Here is a 21,062-nt window from a genome sequence, read left to right as displayed (position 1 = left end):
ATTCATGGAATGCATCTCAAATTTATTTTAGCAGTTTAAATAAGTGAGTTTAATGTATATTTAGTCAAGCATTACAGTAGTGAGGGTTTAAGCAGATTAGAAATAAATGAATCCAATTAAAGAACACGTCTGTGAAATTTGATATGTCATAGGCATGAATGAACTGTTTGCACAGCAACTGTAAAGAAATCATTAATGATTAACTATTTAGAAGAGATTTAATCAAGGATAAATGGTATAGAATGTAGTTAAAACATTTGTGTTGAATATATGGAGATTCTGAAATAATAAAAACATGCTTTTCATAAATAGTGGCACAAGTATTGGTCTTGTATATTTTTTTCTTTCTTGTGTGTGGTAGATGTGCAGCCAGGGGCTACAGCTGAGATTTAGCTTACTAACATTAGCTACCATATGCATTGACAGTGCAAGATTGTTCCTTCCAACAGAAAGCTGAAGTTTACTGGGTGAAACAGACAAAGATGCTCCACAAAATTAGTGTTTCCCCATAGGAAAATATTGTTATCCTCAGGAAGATTAAAGTAGGGGTTCTCAGAAGCAATCAGTGCTAGGCTAAATTTGACCCTACTGGAATTAAGAGTCCCTTTGGCTGCCTTGAGACTAAACTCAAAGAGCTGCCAACTGCTTTCAAAAACCCTGTGATATATGATTTGTCCTATGTGACACCAGTGGTCTGTGGTAGAGTTGAGAGTTTAATCCAGATCAACTGGCTAGTAGATCAATGTCTTAAAGGTGTCAGTTATCCAAGATATTTTTTTTTTAAACACATACAAATATTAAGAAGATTGAGATGGGAAAGTCCACCTGGTACAACAGCAGTCTGTTGCACTGTTGTCAGACTGGCTTTCAGTGAAATGGAAACAATCTTACATGTATATGTAAGAATTTATGTTTGTGTGGCACTAATTCCTAAAGGGATCCTGTGTACATGTACATGTGGATGCTCTGAGATGACATTGTTTTTCATGGAATAGCTGAAAAGAAGTTGGAAGAAAAAATATGATCTGAATGTTCAGGTGAATTTAAAGTAGTGGAAAACCACAAATATTTACCAAGAAGTTACCATAATAATTTATTTAAGGCTGACACTTTTGGATGTGAATCATGGAGTTCTGCAAGGTTAAACATGCCTTCAGATAAAATGTTGCACTAAACTCTGTTCTTAACTGTTTTGTGTCTATCCAGAAAAGAAAACATTGCCTTTAATCTCAATTTCTCATTATCAGGCAGATTCTAACATATAAAAACCTCTATAAACTCCTATCATATACATTTCTCCATTTAGCTTGACAGGCACTGAATATACACCAAACACGACTTTTAGCTGGTTGTGCTCCTAGACACATTTGAAAGAAAACACTCCCAGTATAAATGAATGTTACAGAATTAAACCGAGGTCATCATATTTTATTTATTTTATTTAAAGCTCATTGTCAGTGCTATATGTAATTAAAGATGATTGTTATCTCTTTATATAATTAGCCTCGGATATCTTAGGCATTTTATTCAGACAATAATAAGCCTTGGTGCATATTTTTATCTAGCAAATCTAGTAAGTAAAGGCGTACAAAGTGTACAAAGGGCTTCTTTTTGAGCCAGAGATGGCTAGACATGTGGTTGGGAATGACAAACTGTAAAACTGTACCTTTAGACTGCTGAAATATCTGCTACACCATGATTATCTAGAGGCCAGGACGTTTTATTTAACTCCAACTGACAGTTAAATGACTGCACCCTGAGACAAGAAACCAATCAGGGAAAATACAAAATTTCTTTGACAGTAGTTCTTCTAGAAGATATCCTCAGGCATTTATGTTAAATGGTCTGAATAGGAAACATCATGGTTCAGTTTTCCTGAACGTATCAAATCATTTAATTGAACTTCCTGGTTTGGATTGCTCTATCTTTAAGAGCAAATACAGAAACATGATATCATGTACATGAATCTCATGGTTGGAGAAGCTGTAAACTTCGACTCAACAAGATGTAAACAGCTACTGTTGCTTATACTATTTATGGGGATAAATAGGTGCCTGGCACTCAGTGAAGGGATCCAATGTACAGATCTCATACTTCTCCAACTAGATGCAGTGCTTAGCCATTAAATGCTCTAGTGATAAACAACCACATGAGAGATTTCTAGAGGGTCTTTCCAATTCCTTTGGTGAGCAGTAGGTTAGAATTTTATGGGGCTTTTCACTCAAGAATTTAGGGAGGATAACTGTCATCATCCCAATTACTGATGGAAAAATGGAGACATGGTGTATCTCTGAGGTCAGACAACTGGCCATCACTATAGCTTCATAATAAGCAGTGAAGTTCAAGAGTGTTTTTTTTTTTTTTTTTTTTTTTCCCACTTCAGGCTAGTGTTCTGAAAGTGGGCTTCCTGTGTGAGTGAACTGAAGCACCCTTATTGTGACTGGTTTGGGAAGATGCTAAGGGGATTGTGTTTGGTCCTCCTGACAAGTCTCACAAGCAGACTGAGGCCTTTGTAAACATTTCTGAGACACATTGTACATGAACAGAGGACACAGCAGATGAGGAAATTGTCTGTTTTGTTGTACCATCTGCTGATTTAGAAAGCCATGAACATGACAAACAGCCAGAATCTGTTCTCTTTTCACTCATCTGTTGAATGGCGCTGTTAGCATTGCATGAGCTGGAGTGTGGAAATGTTAAAAGTTGCAGACATTGTTTAAAAGTAGAAGAATGATATATTACAGTATTGTGGTCAGACATGCATGAGGAAGTGCCAGACTTTTACCACCTTCATGGCTGATTTTCACTGAATTGCAACAACTCAGCAAAATAGACTGAACATTAATGATGTTAACACCTTTAGTTTAATTACATGTTTTCTATTCCATATTCTGTTAGACTGGCAGAAAGTCTGACCAAAGTAATGTTCCTGATTTCTAACAACAACAACAAAATATTGCAGAGAGCATTAATATGTCCCTTTTTATATATAACTTTATGCAGTAGAAGAAATTTTGAATATATATTATTTGTTCATAAGAAATAATAATACAACCAATTAAAGTTACACATTGGTTTCTTTTGCATAAGCAATGCTTTCCACTTTGCTTCAGACATGTACTTATGATGTAGGAATGTACTCATGTACTCAATTGTACTCATGATGTAGGAACTGCTGCATTAAGGTCATCTAATGTTTTACATTCAACAGATACTTCATTAATTACATTAATATGTTTAAAGAATGACATAGATGCAGGTTATTCAGTGTTTGCAGGACTTTATGGTCCCTTAGTGCCTTTTTATCCTTTATTTGCTATGAGTTCCAGTGACAGCATGATCATTGTATATTGTTCAGACTATCAATTGGAAGATACCAGAGAATAAGAGTAAGATCTGATTCCAGTTGTATATTGGTGTTTTGTTTGCTGCTGGAGAGAATGAACTGAAAGACATTTCTAATCTAATGCCATAACTTCGTGTATGAAGACCGAATTTCTGTAAATCTTCTTTAGGGAGTCTAAACTTAATGTCTTTTGATACAAGAAAATACACTGTATATATCTGTCTCTTTACTGGTTATTTGTGTATTCCGAATTACTGCATGTATAACATATTCTTCCTTTCTGGCATGTTGTGCCATTAAGGTAAAAAGGTACTTTTCCTTATGGCTTTTGCAGATTTTACTACAAACTTTGTATTTTTTCTTCATGTTTTGAAGGTTTCTTTCTTTTTTTTGAAGGTTATGCTGCTTATGAATAGACATGCTGCTTATGCATGTCTATTCTTGAGTCTCTATTCTTGAGTCTTTGTCCTACTTCTTAGGTTCTCCTGGTTCAATCTGGATATTTATTCTTCACTAATGGATGTCATTATTTTACTCCTTCCTCTGGATACATCCTGTCCAGCTGCTTTTGCTATGTGAAAGCATTTTTCAGGGCTTAAGTTCTCTTCTGTTCCATAGCCAATACTGCCTTTAAGCAGGAATCTTAATATCTTCAAAATTATTTGTACCCATAACTCTCTAATCTTAACTCATTTTAGTTTTTAGATTTTGATTATGGTAGTCCCAAATAGCCAACAAACTATTACTCCAACAAACACAACCACAGAAAAGCCCAGCTTTTCTCTACAGTATTAATCTCTCTTGGGCCTTTGTCACTAATTCTAGTCTTCCCAACACTATTTCTAGCAAAGCTGACTCACTCTTTCCTCATTTTTTGCCCTCCAACATAAAAAAAAAAACAAAAACAAACACACAGAAAAACCTCTCTCACTTTTTCAGTTTCATTGTGAGCTCTATTTACAGGCCCAGTTGCCATATTTATGCAAGCTTTTTTTTTTGTTTGTCAGGAATTTGGGATCTGTGGTATTGTGATACTCTTTCACTGTTCTTTTTTTGGTCTACATGTTAATCAGCTATTACCTCTTCCTCAAAATTTTGTTAGAGAGGCTTGCCACCATGTTTCACATTGTACTTTTTGGCAGTTATAGTAGGCAGAAAGCATCTTATAAAGCTGATTTGTGAGAATCTTCACATAAGTGTTGCAGATCCAGCTGGCACACAAGTCATGGGCAAAGAGATTGGTTTCCTTTGCCAAATGCTTCTCTCCTTCAGCCTTTGTCCATTTCTGTCTATGTAGCTTGATATAGCTAGGTCCCTTTAGTAAAGAATGCTTTGTACTCAACTTTCAGATACTTTAATGCAGAGAAGTGCAGTTGGTACAGAGATTGACCCATATTTTTTCATGATGTTAACTCTAGTACATCAACAAGTGCTTTCAAAATCAGGATCAAGTTATATGTAGGGCAGTGGAAGAGCCAGCAACAAGGTACAGAGTAGAAATGCTTCTGGGAGTTACATCTGAGAAGACAATGGGGAGCAGTATATTGTAGCAAGTGGATTTTACGCTTTTTGATTTCTTTTCACTTGCAGTGAAGCATAGTAATTCGGTTTGTAGGTGTTTGATATATTGACCACACTGGCCCAATTCTCATCTGGGGGGAAGGGACAAGATAGAGAAGAAATAATACATTTTTGGAAGCATATGCTAAGGAGTCAAAGAGGACCTTGAATTTCCATCCAACTGTGGAAAGAATGGCTGTTTCCTATCATGAAAAGGTGGAGGTCTTCAATGTGTTTCCCTTTGCAAAGAAGCATCACTTTGGTCTTGTCTGGATTCAGTTTGATCCATCTGTTCTTCATTTAAGAGCTAATTTCCTGTAGTTATTCTGATGTTTTATAGTGATGATAGTTGCATCAGAAAATGAGATAAATAGTAGATTGTCAGCAACATACTGTTAGCAATTGAACACATGCCATATCACTCTCTCTCTCAGCAGTCTCATGTAGATAGATGTAGATTATATGGATCCCTGTGGGATCCTGAAGGTGAGGACCTTGGAGGAAGGGCCTCATACCCACCACCTTTTTTTGAATTACATGTAGAACATGAAATGCCATACTGCTGTGCTGCTAGGACTGTGTAATAGAGGATTCAGGTGTCCGAGAACAGGAACCTGGAGATTACAGTTCCATGGTTGGTGGAAGTTTTATAGATGCCTCCAGGAAGTTGTCAGAATTTCCATCTGTAGTTTGTATACCACTAGGAGTCCTGGTTCCTCTAGTCCTTTGCTTTACTGTACATATGGATATACTCAAACGTTCATTTCTTGATGGAACATCCCCTGCATCTGATGTTGAGAACACAGGACCCTTCCTCCATATTTTCTTAGCTTTTTTTTTTTTTTTTTTTTTTTTTTAAAAAAAAAAACTTCTGGTATTTATCTTGGCCTGTTGTTAGTGGTGTTCTGGTATCTATCTTGGGTCTTCTGAGGGGTAGCTGTGCTAGGTTAGGGATGGTATTGAATCATGTCTTGGTGATACAAAAAGTCCAGGTGTTTCATCTGAAAGGAGAGTGCAGATGTGTTTTTTTAACCAGAAACTTCACATTCAGCAGCAAGAACTTCTTGTCCTCAGCAATTGGCTGCAAATACTAGCTTTTGGTGCTTACTCTAATGTGTGGTGTTATGGGAAGGTGACTCCTCACCCTCAACATACCAAGAATTTAGAAATGTAACACATAACAGTATGTAAAGTTTTGGACATATCTGTTTTTTAGATTCTCATGGCTTAGAACCGTTGTACAACCGTCTCTATGATTTCAGCCCTTATACAGGACTTAAGAGCAGGCAAGTTGTGCTGGAGTAACAATCTGAGGTCAGAATACCGAGGTGGTGTTTATTCCATTTTTTCAAGACTACTTTAACGATAGGAGAAAGTGGCAGGCAATTACCAGATGGCATGTACCAGAGATGAGTGGGTAATGGCAGGGGTGCAGAGCTATGGCTTTTCCAGGAGAATGGAAGGCAAAAGAGTTGGTAGGTTATAAAAGTAAAACAGAATGTCCTCATCTGCTTAAAGTTGTGAACAATTTATCTCCTCAGTTTTGATCCATTTTCATTTCTGGATGTAACACCTTCTGCACCTGACATTGAGATGGCAGGTCCCTTCCTCCATATTTTCTTATAGTCAATGTGTCACTGGAAATGTGTATATCATAGTGCGAAAGATAATTTTTAGGACTATTGGTAATGCCTCAAGCTAATGTTGTGGTTAAATATGAAGATTAATTGACATCCTTTGTTTCTGATGTTTTGTGTAATATGAAGATAATTTGAAATGAATCCATTATGGAGACAGATGCTTTTGCAAGTCAAGCCAAGCTGTCTGGGTTAAAACTCTGAGGGTAAGCATGGGAAAGATTAACGGTTTCAAAATATGTGGACAAGCCTTACCTGTTGAACAGGCCAATGGAAATACATATATTCATATGTTTCCACTGCAGGGAGGATATTTGAAATGCAAATATTGTAGCAGAGACCTACCTCAATTAAAGGCAAAATTTGAAGAAATGACCTCATTAAGAAGTAAATTTGCATTACAAAACAGTAATTATGCTTAGCAAATCTCTACCCACTATAGACTGTCAGCACAGTTCTAATGCCAGTGATTCGCTTTTATGTGTGATATGCACATGAATACATACAAATCGTCTGCATTGCCAAAAAAACTAAACCTTTCTACCAACAAGTTTGTCATTTATCAGATGCAAAACAATGTCAGTGTAGAATGTCAGTAATTAATTTGTCTATTCTGCAGGTTTATCTATGGTTGTCCAATGATTAATCCTATGTCATTTATTTCAGTAATTTACCAAGTTTATCCTTCTGCCACTGATTTTATCTGAAATTTCAGTGTACTAAACTGTGATATGTTCAGTTTGTTGTGCAGTTCCTTTCTGAAAAAAAAAGTTAAATCGTCATGGCTTACATCAATATACATGTGATTATAAAACAGGACATTGTTGAAGTTGAGCAAATAATTTACTGTTAATATAATTCATTAAGGATGAGAATGAGTCTTTAGGTTCAAACAGAGCATGAGGTAATGTGTGAATGAATATGTTGCCTCTTTGACTCCATAAGTCAAGCATTATTCTTTCCTTCTCTTCTGATTAACACAAAGGAAGAGAAAACCCATGAATCCTTCCTCTTTTCTTCCAGGTAGGTAGGTGAGGGAGAAACTCTTGCTCTGCTCTGTATAAATGAATCATTGTCAGAATAGGTTCCGTATGACTACATGAAAGCTGGAGAGCTTGTTTCTTATTCCCCTGGGTACCAGCAGACGCGCAGATGTGTGCAGAGGGGTACAGTCCAAGACATATGCCCTCGTTATGGGTTAGGAAGACATCATGAATACTGCCAGTTTTCCGTACTTTTAAGTATTCATTAGAAGGTTTGAAGAAACTAATATGAACTTCATGAACTGCCATTATATCTATCTCCTTATAGAAAACCTCTGATATTTTGTGAGTGTGTGGCAGGCCATTTAAATTTAAATTTAAAGATTTTTATTTAGCTGTTTTCTCATCTGGAAAGCTCTTTCAGTGTAAGAGACTCTTCAAGCAGAGGAATAATAACTCAAAGGATGCACAGAAGAATAAAGATTCATAGATTTGCACCAATTACCTGAAAACATGTAACTAGTGAAAAATATAAAATTATAATTTTTTTCCCATTAAAAACCATGTTCAATTTATTTAACCATCTTTATTTGCAGGCTGTTATGTGCACCCTCACATGTACACTAACACACACACATATAAACATGTAGTAAGTTCTAGTAGAGTTAAGAGTTTCAAGGAAAATGTGTCTTATTTACTGCTTAACTGTGTGACCAATGCAGAAGTGTAGTAAAAATCTCAGAAATTCCATCCTAGAAATTCCCATCCTAGTTTATTACTGAAAAAAAAAAGTAGATCAGGATGATAACAGTTGGCTGCAAAAAGAATTTTTTTTTTTCAGTTTAAAAATAGTGCTATTGTTTAGTAAGCTATACTACTTAAATGTGTTAGTGTGGTATACTGGCTTGTCCTGGATAATTTTATTTTTTTTCCTTAAAAATATCTTTCATTTCCACCTCCCACTAAGAAGGAAGGTATGTTTCCCATTAAGATACGAAGTGAGTTTGTTTTTCACTTTTGCCTTTTATATAGGGATACTGAATATAAAGGACTACAGCTCTCCTTGGATCAGGTCACAGCTACCAAGCCGGCATTCTCATACGCAAATTCAACTCCGACCATAACGGATAATAGAAAGGCAAGCAAATCTCGCCTCTCGAGCACAAAGTCAAAATCAAGGACATCACCATACCCACAGGTAGTCGTCTTTGGAAAACAAAATTAAATCCTTTTGCGTATCTTGATTTTGACTGCTATTTTACCCAAGTAATTAGAATGGTCCAAAGAACATGTTACTCAAAGGGAATAAAGGATGACAAGTTATAAGATGTTGAGACAGGAATATGTTTCTTTAAACGGTTTCTAAAAAGCTGGAAACAGTTATGTTTCAGCATGCATAATAAATCATCATCAACAACAGTAACAGCACAGGGCTCAGAGTCAATGAGGAGTGGACAGAAGGACAAGTGAAAATGTTGCTTTTGAAATACTTGGTTTGTGAGGACTGTGAGTTTTGCCATTTGAGAAAACTTGGTTTATCTTATTTACTCTTTGATAATTCCAACATATCTAGAAAGTTGCCAGATGTTTGACAGCAGTTCAACACTGAATGCTGGTCCAAAGGAGTGAATTTTGAGAAGGGAAAAACAGCAAGCTGGCTAGCTGAATTGGAACAAGGCAGCTTTTCTGTGTATGAAGCTTTGAAAGCTCTGGTAGGCCATTGGCATCAGCAGACTTTAATTTCCCAGATTTCATTTTAAGGCCTCGTGTTTTAGGAACATGCCCCTGCTTGTAGAATGGACCAGATTCAACTGGGTCTCTAACTTGCAGCTTGCCGAGCGCATCTATGCAAGTGATTTCTGCAGACAGTGCTACAGCATTTGCATACTTACATCGTCATCTGTTTAGCTCAAATAAAACCAATCTGTTGAACTAACCATTATGCCTGCTAAAAAATAACACGGGTCTTACAGAGCCCTTTTCGCACTACACAATGGATATACATGTATGCATTCATGATGTAACGTTGGGGAACTATACATTTTAAAAACATCCAGGTCAATATTGATCCAATAATGACCTCGAGGATAGCAGTTTCTCTGTTCTAAACTGACTTCTTTAAGTTTACAGTCTCAGCCCATGTGTCTACATCATTTCCTTGCTTTCCTCAAAAGTACCAAGAATAAGAGTTTCAGATGAATGTCATCTGCTTTTGATACAGGAAATATTTAACGGATCACCTAGATAGGAACTCAGATGCTTAATTTTTAGAATCTAAATTTACCAGAGATTGTTACAGCTATTGTCATTTTAGGATTTGTTCAAACATGTTTCTATGGGTTATTAAAGAATAGCCTTCTTCTTGAATATACTACAGCAACCAATTATAATAAAACTGCTTTAAAGAATCAGGAAAGGTACCTACAATTAATTCTAAATTATATTTTTAAGATAACTGTCTTTGATTTATTGAAATTGCTCTTTTCTTTCCTTTGTATGGTCCTTTCAGAAGTCCTCCTTTGCTAGCAGGACAATCCCAACTGAAGACCTGTCAATCTCACAATCTGATTAGCTTTCTGAAAGTGTAACTTTCATCAGTACCGTTTCATTCTCTCTGCCACCAGAAAAAAAATATTCAACTAGCTGTGCAGTGTTGAGACTGTTGGTTTATCAGGGACTGCCGTCTGAAAGCTGAGGATGTTTAGTCTCCAGTTTCATTTTGCGTCCTCATTACCAGCTGCCTGGTAGTAAAGTCATGGATTTCGTCATTCATAAAGAAGCAACAGTGCTAGTTGCCAGTATCTTGAAAAATGGTCATACCGTTCATTGTAGCACATCACCACAAGCAACGCTGGCAGCTTGGCTTTGCATCCCTCTCATCCTTCTCAACCACTGAATAAACTGTTGAAAGACTAAGAAAAGCTGTTATAAAGAACATACAGCAGGTGGTATGGCCTGTGTCCCTTAGTCTCCAGCCCACATAATTTGCCAGTCAGTTGTGGAGAATTAAAGTGCGACTCAAAGGCATGGCTGGAAAGAGAGAGCATGGGTTTTGTCATAAAAAGGACCCTGCATTTTGGTGGAGGAAGGAAGCAGGAAATTCATTAGTAAAATAACAGTGAGCAAAGGTATTTCTCAAATTTAAGGTCACCTAAGATAATTTAGATTTATGTTTTTTATTTTTTTATTATTTTTTTTCCTCTTAGTATTTACTTTGCTTCACCAGTCTTGATGAGAAAAGGGAATTATATGCTTTATTGGGTGATGACTGAGAATCCACTCCCTTGCCAGCTGTGTGCCCCTAGGATAGCTACATGAGATGTGAACTGTAAGAAAACCACATTAATAAATTTCAGTTGAACATTCACCACTAGGGCAGAAGGGGTGGGGGGTTTGGTCACCTAACACAATGTTAAATTTTTTTTTGTCCTCAAACCTAATGAAAAAACAGACATAATGCAATATGGTGCTTGTAGACTTTTTTATTGAGTTCATTAAATTGGAGGCACTTATCAGCATCTGATTAACACCAGCTAACCTTAGCACAGTGGGCTCATGGGTTTTGTGAAACCAGTCCCAAGCAGGGAAAGGGTGAGCAGAGAGAAAAGCAACTCAAAATTCATGACAGAGCTCTAGAATTTACCACAACACATTGAACAGTGCTCTTCTAGTTCTGTCCTAGCAGAGAGGAAAAGAGCTGAAAGGGAAGATGAAAAAGTAGGAGAGAGAACTTGATAGAGATATGCAGAAAAAGGAAATTGTGAATTGGTCAAAAGATGTCTTCAGTCTTCCCCTAATCATTGCGAGGGGCTCCCAAAATCTAGCCCTGGACCTCATTTATTTTGTGTTCCAAAAGTCTAGCCCTGGACCTCATTTATTCTGTACACAGGAAATAGCAACAAGATTGGAAAAACATTTTAATTGTGATCATCTGAAAAACTGCTTTGGAGTTTAATCTCCCATTAATGATGATTGTTTGAAGAAAATATTTAAAATTGTCTGTTTTCTGCCTCTAATGAAAATTTTTATGGTCATTCTGGATAAACTTTTATTGTTTCATTTCTCATCCTATTCTTGTATAAAGAATATATATTTATATATACTTAATATATGTGTATACTTAATGTAGATCTATATAATGAATGCATACATACAACTAAGGATGTATCCAGTTGCTGTTGGATCCAGGTTTTGGTGTATGTGTTACAGCATGCACAATTTTTGGAGAGTAATAGCCCTCTCTGGTAGTGTATAATTACTTATCTACCACAATACTGATACTGGAGATAAATTGAACATATAGCTACTTTAAACAAATAACCTGGATTAATTCTGCAATCCACCTCTGTTTGGACATATCCTCTACTATTTTAAAGAATGGAGTAAAAATATCAGACTGAATTCTAGTCAGACTTTCTTTTGTTTATCATTTCTTCCTGTAGCCTAAAGCTTTGGCAACTTCCAGTGTATTCAAAAGCAAAGCAAAACCCTCTTTTTATAGTAAACATAACTCCTGATCTGGTGAAGAGTCACCAGCAGTGGGGGTTATTTTAATGGACATGCTGTATTACTTTAATCTAAGCCTTTCACCATCTGTTCTGCCTATAACAGTGAATGCAAAAAGAACATATTTTACATTTCAGGATTACATTAGTAAAAAGTAAGATAAAAGTGATTTAAAAGCATGCATATGTTCTTAGTACAATGCTGCCTGCATCTGTGATGTTTTTTCTCATGGTTAAGACACAAATCAAGAGGAAAGCTGCTAATGCTGTTGTAGTGAAAGTTTTTCATGGAAGAGAGAGCTCTGAGAGGGTTTCGCTATATATTTAATGTTTCTAATGATAAAAACCTGAGTAGGCTGCCAGAAAATTAGATAACTATAACATCTATTGTTTGAACATCTGGCAGTGTGTGTAGAGCAGGCTGCTGTTGCTGTGTATGACAGGATGAGTGGTCCAGCCAGTCAGACACCTGTAGGAATGAGAGGTCAGGCAGAAGAAAACCATCCAAGAAATACTACAATTGTCTTCTGGCTTAATACACTTCTATTGGCTCCCTTAAAGCAAGCTTTTATTAGACATGGAATTGATACTTTCCTAATTTCTTTCTAAAGTTTTTCTTGGAGTAAAAGGAGCATTATTGATGGCACAAAAGCTCCTTTCTGTGTCAGTGCTAATCCTGCTGGTGTGCTCTCACTGCAATGGTACACTGAATTAACACTTTGGAAGATATTTCTAGTATCTTGAGGTGCTAGTTCAGACTCCAGGATCAGTTGGAGGACCACTTAATTCATTTATTGTTGTTCTTTATGCTAGAAGACGATTCAGAAACCACCTGAAGTGATTTCAGATGTTGCCTGTCTGAAGAACTTCATCATATTTAAGTTCAGTCTGCTGGTTAAGCTTTGTCAAAAACAAAGACAATACATTCTATGTGAAGGCAAAAATTAGCAGGAAGGAAAACATTTCTGTTGAGGTAGGATTGGGATTTTTTTTTTTTAAATAAACCTCTTTCACTAATTTTAATTGGCCAGAATTTTCATTAAATCAAATTCTGTTTTCTATGGTCTTTCATCACTTGACATATGGGAGCCTAATTTTGACTTGAGAGATAGTGTTTCCACTCCCATTTCAGCAAAGTAGTATCTTTGATCATCCTTTCATTTCTCCCCCCATCATCTTGTCATGCATGTCCGTATTTGGAGTCTCCACCTGTCAACATCAGATTCCCAGAAGAGACAGTCGTAGGATTGCAACAGTAGAGGCAGCTTGATGGTGCCAAATTGAGATGTGATTAGCTTTAAAGGGAATTAGACATATTTTTGGCCTATGTCTGCTTATGTTCTACCTTAAGAATAAGCAGTCATATCAAACATTGGTAGACAATGTGGGCCACAAACAATTCACTGTGTTAATTTAATTCTGTCCATGGCCTAGCAGCTGCTGCGGGTCAGATCTCAAATAATCATCATTTACATCAAGTACAAAGAATATGCATGAAGTATTGTTGGTCTTGACTACATGGTTATATGACATTACATGGTGCATTTCTGACACACTGGTCATGTACACTTTGAAATGTTTTCCCATTCTTGGAAAGGCCTGTGCAATTGAATCCTTTGTGGTTAAGTTCAAGATGAAAAAAAAAAAAAAGTGTAATTTTTCAGTTAAATGAGGAAATTTCCCTCAAAGAAAGATAAGTTGGACCCTGATGTATCCTTAGAAACAGAGAAGTGGTAGAATAATACTTATAAGAGCCAAATGAACTTCAGAATTGTCAGTTTGAAAGAATCATTGGAATTTATTAACATCATAAATTTTAAACAAAATTAAATATTTATAATAAAATATTCAAATATTCAAAAATATTTTTCTTTGTCCTCATGAAAAAAGTACATATTCTTAGTTTTGCTGTGAATAAGAAAACAAATCATTTTTGAACATTTTTATACTTAAATTTATACATATATTACATTATGTTTCTGTTTAAGTTTTTAAATTAAAAAAAAATATAGTTTATAAAAATCAAATCCAAATCCAAAACTTTAGCTAAAAATAATTCTAAAAATAAAAACAGGTACAAAAATAGTTTTTTTTTTTTTGTGTTGTGAATTTACATTTTAACTAAAATTTAAGAATTAAAAAGTTTGTTAATTGTTTCTACTTTTTTTTTAAATTATTTTAAACTTCATTTTACCTATATACTTTGTCAAAAAAATCAGTTCAGTATTTTTAAACATTTCTTTGTGACTAAGTAGTCTGAAGACATTGGTTCAGAAAGGGTAATAAAAGAGTTCAATTTCTCATAGGTCAGGAAATATTATGATGGCTGAATAAAATTCCTTGTTAATTATGATGAGTTACTGGCATTTAAAAGAGCTCTTTCATGGCTATGTAACTATCTTTCCTCCATCCACAATCAGATTTATTCTTTCATTATTAAAACTTTGCAATCAATATGGTGGTACTAGCTTGCTGGCCTTCTCCATATCTACCAGTAGGTTTTTTGCCTACGGGTATTCTTCTGTCAACTAATAACAAAATACAATTGAGCTCTTCAAAGCCACAGCTCTTTCTTTCTTGCCTTTAAATAGCCTATCTTGTTAACAAACAGTATTCACAAATATGAACTGGAATCTGAAGAAATACCCAATTAAATGCCAAAACTGAAGTAGTTCCAGTACTGATGTTGCACAGATGGTTTAAGTTTCTGTAAGTCAAACATCTGGTCAGTACTTTTGAGTGGTAAGTGCATAAAACCTTGATCCTGGCTGATAATGAGGAGTTTCATAGCAACTCAATCTAATGAAAAGGAAGGTAAACTTATGTTTTTAGGAGAGAGGCCTAATGCCTATTAAAAAGAAAGCAGAGTGGGCATCTGGAAGGTGAGTGATGGAATGGGAGAATTCCAAAGTCTCATGCTGTAATACATTGATTTGTGACATGAGTATGCGATACTGAAGAGGTGAGCATGTACAGCTTTGGTCTCATCCCACTCCATAATCATGGGTGAAATTGATTTAAAGATGTTCCATGAAATTTGACAGTTCCAATAAATAAAAAGATTAAAAACTGAGATAACTAAATCCTAGGAGGTTTGATAAGCTGCTTTTTTTTCTCTCTCTTTTTTTTTTTCATTTTTTTTTCTTTCCAGAAGGTGTCCAAAAATTTAAAACATTCATCAAGGTTACTTATAAATTTGTGAAATTGTACTTAACCCTTTTGTCAAAACAAATGTTCATGCTCCTATTCATTTTACTTTTCCAACTGCCTGCTAACTTCTTCTGTGCTGGGAGGTCTTTGCTTAAGCGAGGGTGCCAAAATTCCCTCTGCCTGATTTGGCTAACAGTTTCATTTTCTGGAAAATAGTTGCTTGATTTTTCTTGTTCCCACATTGCAACAGATCTGTGATTTTTAGCTTTCTACTGATCTACTATCACTTTGGGACTTTACTCTGTAGTAGTGTTGGGAGTCCCAGCATCTATGGGAAGCTTTCTTTTCCTTAACAATAGGTGGAAAAAATTTCCAAGATACCCCAGGTAAGGAAGAAAAATGTGGAAAAGAGATGGGACCATTGAAAATATAACTTGCAAACACATTCAGTTTCAATTTGACATGAGAGAATGCTCTGGGAGTGGTGTTATTTTAAAAGCATTTTGCAGAGGAGCCTTGCAGCACCATTGCTGAACATAAGCGCTGGCTTTCAAAGCAATAAGAAAAACCTGGACATATTAAAAAAATATTGAATTGCAACATTGATGTTGGTGATCCTAATATCACACATCATAAAGGAGATGGCTATTAAGGGTTGACATGGGATGTTTTAGACTTTCACGAGGTCTGTCCTGTCATCTGTGAGCTCATTACAGGGTGTTATACAGGAAAAGATGAGGAGTCTAATCAGAAGGTGCAGATGTGTGGGCATGCTCATGGAAAACGCCCTGTCACATGCATAATCTGACTTTTCAGTGCAGTTATTTGCAGATTTCATCCAGGCCTAGTAATTTCTCTACTGCTTCTCTTGTTTTGCAGTATTCTGGATTTCACACTGAGAGATCTGAGTCTGACCACGAAAGCCAGTGGGGTGGGAGCCCCCTAACTGATACGGCTTCTCCCCAGCTGCTGGAGCCCACGGACAGACCGAGCTCCCAGCACCATGATGTCTCCTGTGCCTACAGACAGTATTCGGACCGCAGTGCTCTCTGCTATGGTTTTGCACTCGACCACTCCAGGCTGAGCGATGACAGACATTTCCATACTCAGGCCTGTGAAGGAGGCAGATGTGAAGCTGGCAGATACTTCCTTGGCACGCCACAGCCTGGGAGGGAAGGCTGGTGGGGCTCTCGGTCAGCCTTGCCCCTGACTAAGTCATCCCCTGAAAGCAGAGAAGCGTATGAAAACAGTATGCCCCACATAACTTCAGTGCACAGGATTCATGGTAAGAGATAATGGGATATGCAGAAGTGGCACCGTCTCAGATAAAGCGACAGTTTCAAAGTCATGGCATAAACATGCATCTCTCTACGTGAGACAAAGGAAAAGATGCATGTTCCTGTCTCAGAGATCATGTGTATGGAAATGAGGAATACTTCCAATTCAAGTTAGCAGGCTGGTTTACATACAGCAAAATATAATTTGCTGCATATTTTTTAATCTGTGAAATTTAGGTGGGAACGCCTGATGGTGAGATCTAAAGGATAGTCTTAAAAATATTAATTAAATGATACACTTGATAGAAGAGCATTATTTTTGCACCTTAAAATCAATCTACGTTGGATAGAACATACTTAGCACAAAATTAGCGATAACTACACCCAACCTATGTTTTTATGTCTCTATGTGTATACGCTGCTTATTACTAGATTCAGTAAGATTTGCTGCTTCTTATTCAAAATTGGCAATTCAAATTAACATTTGCTCTAGTTTTTAGACATATATCCCCACCTGTAATTCCTAGTTGATTTGAGTCTCCCCATCTTTTCAGCACCAATCCTGAAGCTTTGCTTGATGTTTAGCCTGCTGCACCCTCAGTACATTAGCATGGATTCAGAGGCTTAAACTGATGAAAAATGCATTGGTAAAAACTGATAATGTGTTTCGAAAAATACAACGGTGCTCAGGTTTAAAGGATAGGCTGAGAGTTGAAAGACTGCAGCTGACCCCAAAATCAGAGCTAAAGTTTATAAGGATCGATGTAAAATAATGTTTTTCTAGTAAAATAATCTGTCAATAATCTGTCAAACATAGGTTATATCTAAAGAACTCATAAGAGATAATTAAATTGGCACAGTTCTATTGGCTTGCAGAACAGGGCTTTTGGAGATCAAGAATAGCAAGTTCTAGGAAATGGAGGACAAATGATGAAAGAGAGGGAGCCCTTAGTTTTGTTGATCAATACTGTTCTGCACTTTTCCTGTTAAAACACACCTCCTTCTTTTTCCTTGTGACTGTTCTGTTCTTTCATATTTGTGTTTATCTAGTGATTTTGTTATTTTTTTTTAAAAAGGAATATCATACAGAGATAAAAATGTAATGGTGATGGATATTTATTCTATTAAGGTTAATCAATGCAAGTGGATAATAGAATTTTGATTTTTGTTTGTTCCTTGGCTTTGCTGTAATTCCAGGTGCTGCAATTTTATTTTATTTTTTGTTATTGTGTCAAGCCTTACATTTTGTTTCAGTGGGCCTTCAGACTGCATGTAGCTTTGGGGTGAAACCTGACACATTAGTCTCAATTCAGAAGAGGAACACCTGAGTTTCCCTTGAAAATGTGCCATTTCCATTTTGCTTTATGCAGTTCAAACGTTTAACAAATTAAACTGTTTTTGACAATTGTATGTGAACTTTGCTGTCAGAGCAGTTTCTTTAGGTAAAGAGTGCTTTTCTTCCTTTTCTGTTCTTTTAGTGTATCTTCTGGTAGTTCTGGCTTCTGATCACCTTACAATGATACTTGTTTGACCACTATGGGAGGCCCTGGATGTTGTCTATGAGTCCATGCATTTCTGGTCACCCTTGGGAAGTCTGGTGCACTGTAAATGTTGTTTATGCAGTGAGACATACAGAGCACATGGTGTGAAGCTGCTAACGACCCCACATAGCAGGAGAGCTACTTGTGTGAATCTGAAAATGGTTTTCCTTTGAGCATTCTTATCAACCAATCCCATGGGAACCATCCCCAGAGTGGACTTTGTATGTGCTAAGGCCAAGACATTGCTGAGTAATTTAAGCAAGTCCAACACATGCCCTCCTGTGGGCACATATCTTAGCAAATCCTTTATCAAACCTTTTATTATGGTGTCTCCTTAGTTGGCTGTTCATGTGTGGGGTCAATCAGTTTCTTCCTAGTGAGGATTGACAGGTCTGATTCTGTCCTTTCAGCTACATGCAAGCTGAACACCTTCTCTGATATGTCTATGGGCCTTATTATTTAAAGAGAGGTAAGAATAGTCATATTTTCCTGTTCTTATAGTTTTTACAGCAAATACCTCTGCATTGGGAAAGGACATCACATTTTTCCAGCAAACCTGCCAGCAGTGGTGTCCTTATGCTTCTTAGGAAGGTTACCTGTTTTACTGCTTCTGCTTGTTTATTGTCATGCAGCTTGTGTAAAGTCACTACAGGGCCAGAAACTATGCCACAGTGCTTTCTCTATGATTTATCTTCTGGAAAGGACTAGGAAGAGACACATATAAATGATCTACACAAAGTTCCTTGAGATTTGAGTTTTCACCACGGTCCTTGGACTTAATGCAAGGATGTTGATGCAAAGATTTAGTGAGGGGTCGGGGGCCTGAACATTGCTGTAAAGTGCACTTCAACATGCCCTAGGGCATCCTGCCTGGCCACTAGCTGCTCTGGAAGATACAGAGCTCCTGTAGAGTCTATGCCATACCTATGCAGATGTGTGGTTACCCTAGAGCATCTCACATGGCATTAAATGTCTGTGTTTATGTGCTTAGATCGCTTTTTTTTTTTTTTTTTTTTTTTTTTTTGTATTTTCAGCTGTGTTACTTGTTCTGCGTGCAGAAAGTTACTGGAAACTAGAGGCTGTCACTGAAAAGCAAGGGTTCTACCATAGTCATTTCTGGTGATTTTGTTGAGTCACTTACCTATTTCTTGGTTTTCTGTCTGCAAAATGAGGTTCAGAGTACTTGTTCTTTAAGATTGCTTGCCTTCTTTGACCTCAGTGCTTGTCCCCTTTCTCTCTTTCCTAGGGAGAGGACACTGGGATGAGGACAGTGTTGTTAGCTCACCTGATCCTGGCTCTGCCAGTGAATCAGGTGACCGTTATCGTGCTGAGCAGTATCAGAACAGCCCACATGAGCCCAGCAAAATTGAAACTCTAATAAGAGCCACCCAGCAAATGATAAAAGAGGAAGAAAACAGACTACAGCTACGGAAAACAACCCCCGATCCACTGGTCTCCATTAATGGCACAGGGAAGAAGCATGCTATCTGTTTTGCAAACTACCCTCAGCAGCAGCTGGCAGGTGATGTCTGCCGCATCCCAGCAGTTGCCAACACTCCACCCTGTGAACACATCCAGCAACGAGATGGAAAGATTATGAGCCCACATGAAAATGACTATGACAACAGCCCCACAACACTGTCTAGGATAAGCAGTCCCAGTTCTGACCGAATATCAAAATCTAGTTTGGTATTAGCTAAAGACTACCTGCATTCAGACATGTCCCCTCATCAAACCCCAGGGGACCACCCAGCAGCATCTCCAAATTATTACAGCTCCCACAGGCAGTACTTTGATAAACATGCTTACACATTAACTGGATATGCCCTGGAGCATCTATATGACACTGAAACCATTAGAAACTATTCATTAGGCTGTAATGGATCACACTTTGATGTGACTTCTCACTTAAGGATGCAGCAAGATCCAGCACAAGGACACAAGGGGACATCTGTTATAATAACCAATGGAAGCTGACACTTTTTTCTAAAAACTTTTGTGCTTTAAAAAATAACCTTTGAGACCTAATTGGAAGATATTATATGTTTTCATGCCCTTGTCATTACCAGCATTTGATATACCACAGTGCACTAGAGAATAACCTGAGGTTTGGGGGGGATATGTTAAGTTAACAAACATTACTTTTAAAAAATAAAAATGCACTGGCATGCAGGGTTAGAGGGAATGGAGCTAAACTCAAAGTTGGTGAGGTGAAAAGGATGGAAAACAGCTAGGTAGGGAGCACTTGGGCAGGGTAGCAGAGCTATTTATGTACACTGTGTAAGAGCTGGTTGTTTGGAAACACTGCCAAGGGCAGACCTTGTGAAATGCATGGAAACCACAGGTCCCAGACAACAAAACTGCTATGCACTCAACACAGAAAGTTGGAAGGTGTTCCTTTGAAATACACATCAAAATGTGTACTTCTGGTGATCTTTTTATTCTCTAAAGGCCAAGTGTGTTATGCTACTCCATGGTATAAAGCATCCATGGCTAACAAATACAAAATCAGAAAGGGAAGAAATAAGAAAGAACTCCTCAGATGTGTTATTTCCATGTGTACCCACATGCCCAGCTATTGCATACACTTGATCTGAAAGGAGTCAAATAAGCAGTATCCTTATGATTAGTGTGATCAAATATTTACTTCTACTGTATTTAAAAGTAAGAAAGAGAGCCTTTCTTGGTGTTGTTTTGAGAAATGCATAGGTCTTGGTTGTCTTGATAGAGACACGAGAGATTGTCTTCATATATTTGAAAAGTTGCACAAGGAGGGAAGTAGAATGAAATGGAAGAAAATCACTGGGAGAAACAGGGTGAATTAGGAGTGGTCCAATATAAAAGTGTTTAACCCTATGGCTATGTATGCCATGTACTAATAATTCCAATATAAAGAACAGTGATTTTAAGTGGCCACATAATTAAGAATTACTTTGAAATACAGAAAAAAACTCAATAGAATCAGATTTTTTTTTTCTATTAAAAAAAAAAAAAAAGTAACCTTGTAAGTGTAAGAATTTGGCAAGAATAGACAAAAAACGTATGGTGGTTCATCCTCATTTT

General features: G+C 37.0%; 1 protein-coding gene across 1 annotated transcript in view; it reads left to right on the top strand.

The window, feature by feature from the left end:
- SIM1 (SIM bHLH transcription factor 1) overlaps positions 1 to 20,705 on the top strand; it is a 45,504-nt gene extending 24,799 nt beyond the window's left edge. Inside the window, exons 11-13 of the mRNA XM_084514999.1 lie at positions 8,559 to 8,724; positions 16,061 to 16,466; positions 19,246 to 20,705. Of these exons, the coding sequence (XP_084371125.1) occupies positions 8,559 to 8,724; positions 16,061 to 16,466; positions 19,246 to 19,976 (1,303 nt within the window). The 3' untranslated portion in view covers positions 19,977 to 20,705. The remainder of the gene's footprint in view (positions 1 to 8,558; positions 8,725 to 16,060; positions 16,467 to 19,245) is intronic.
- The last annotated feature ends 357 nt before the right edge of the window (positions 20,706 to 21,062 follow it).

This window comes from Aythya ferina, assembly GCF_964211825.1.
Source record: "Aythya ferina genome assembly, chromosome: 3".
In the NCBI taxonomy this organism is placed as follows: domain Eukaryota; kingdom Metazoa; phylum Chordata; class Aves; order Anseriformes; family Anatidae; genus Aythya; species Aythya ferina.
The sequence above is the reverse complement of the archived record's forward strand: the minus strand, read 5'-3'. Positions and strand labels throughout refer to the sequence as shown.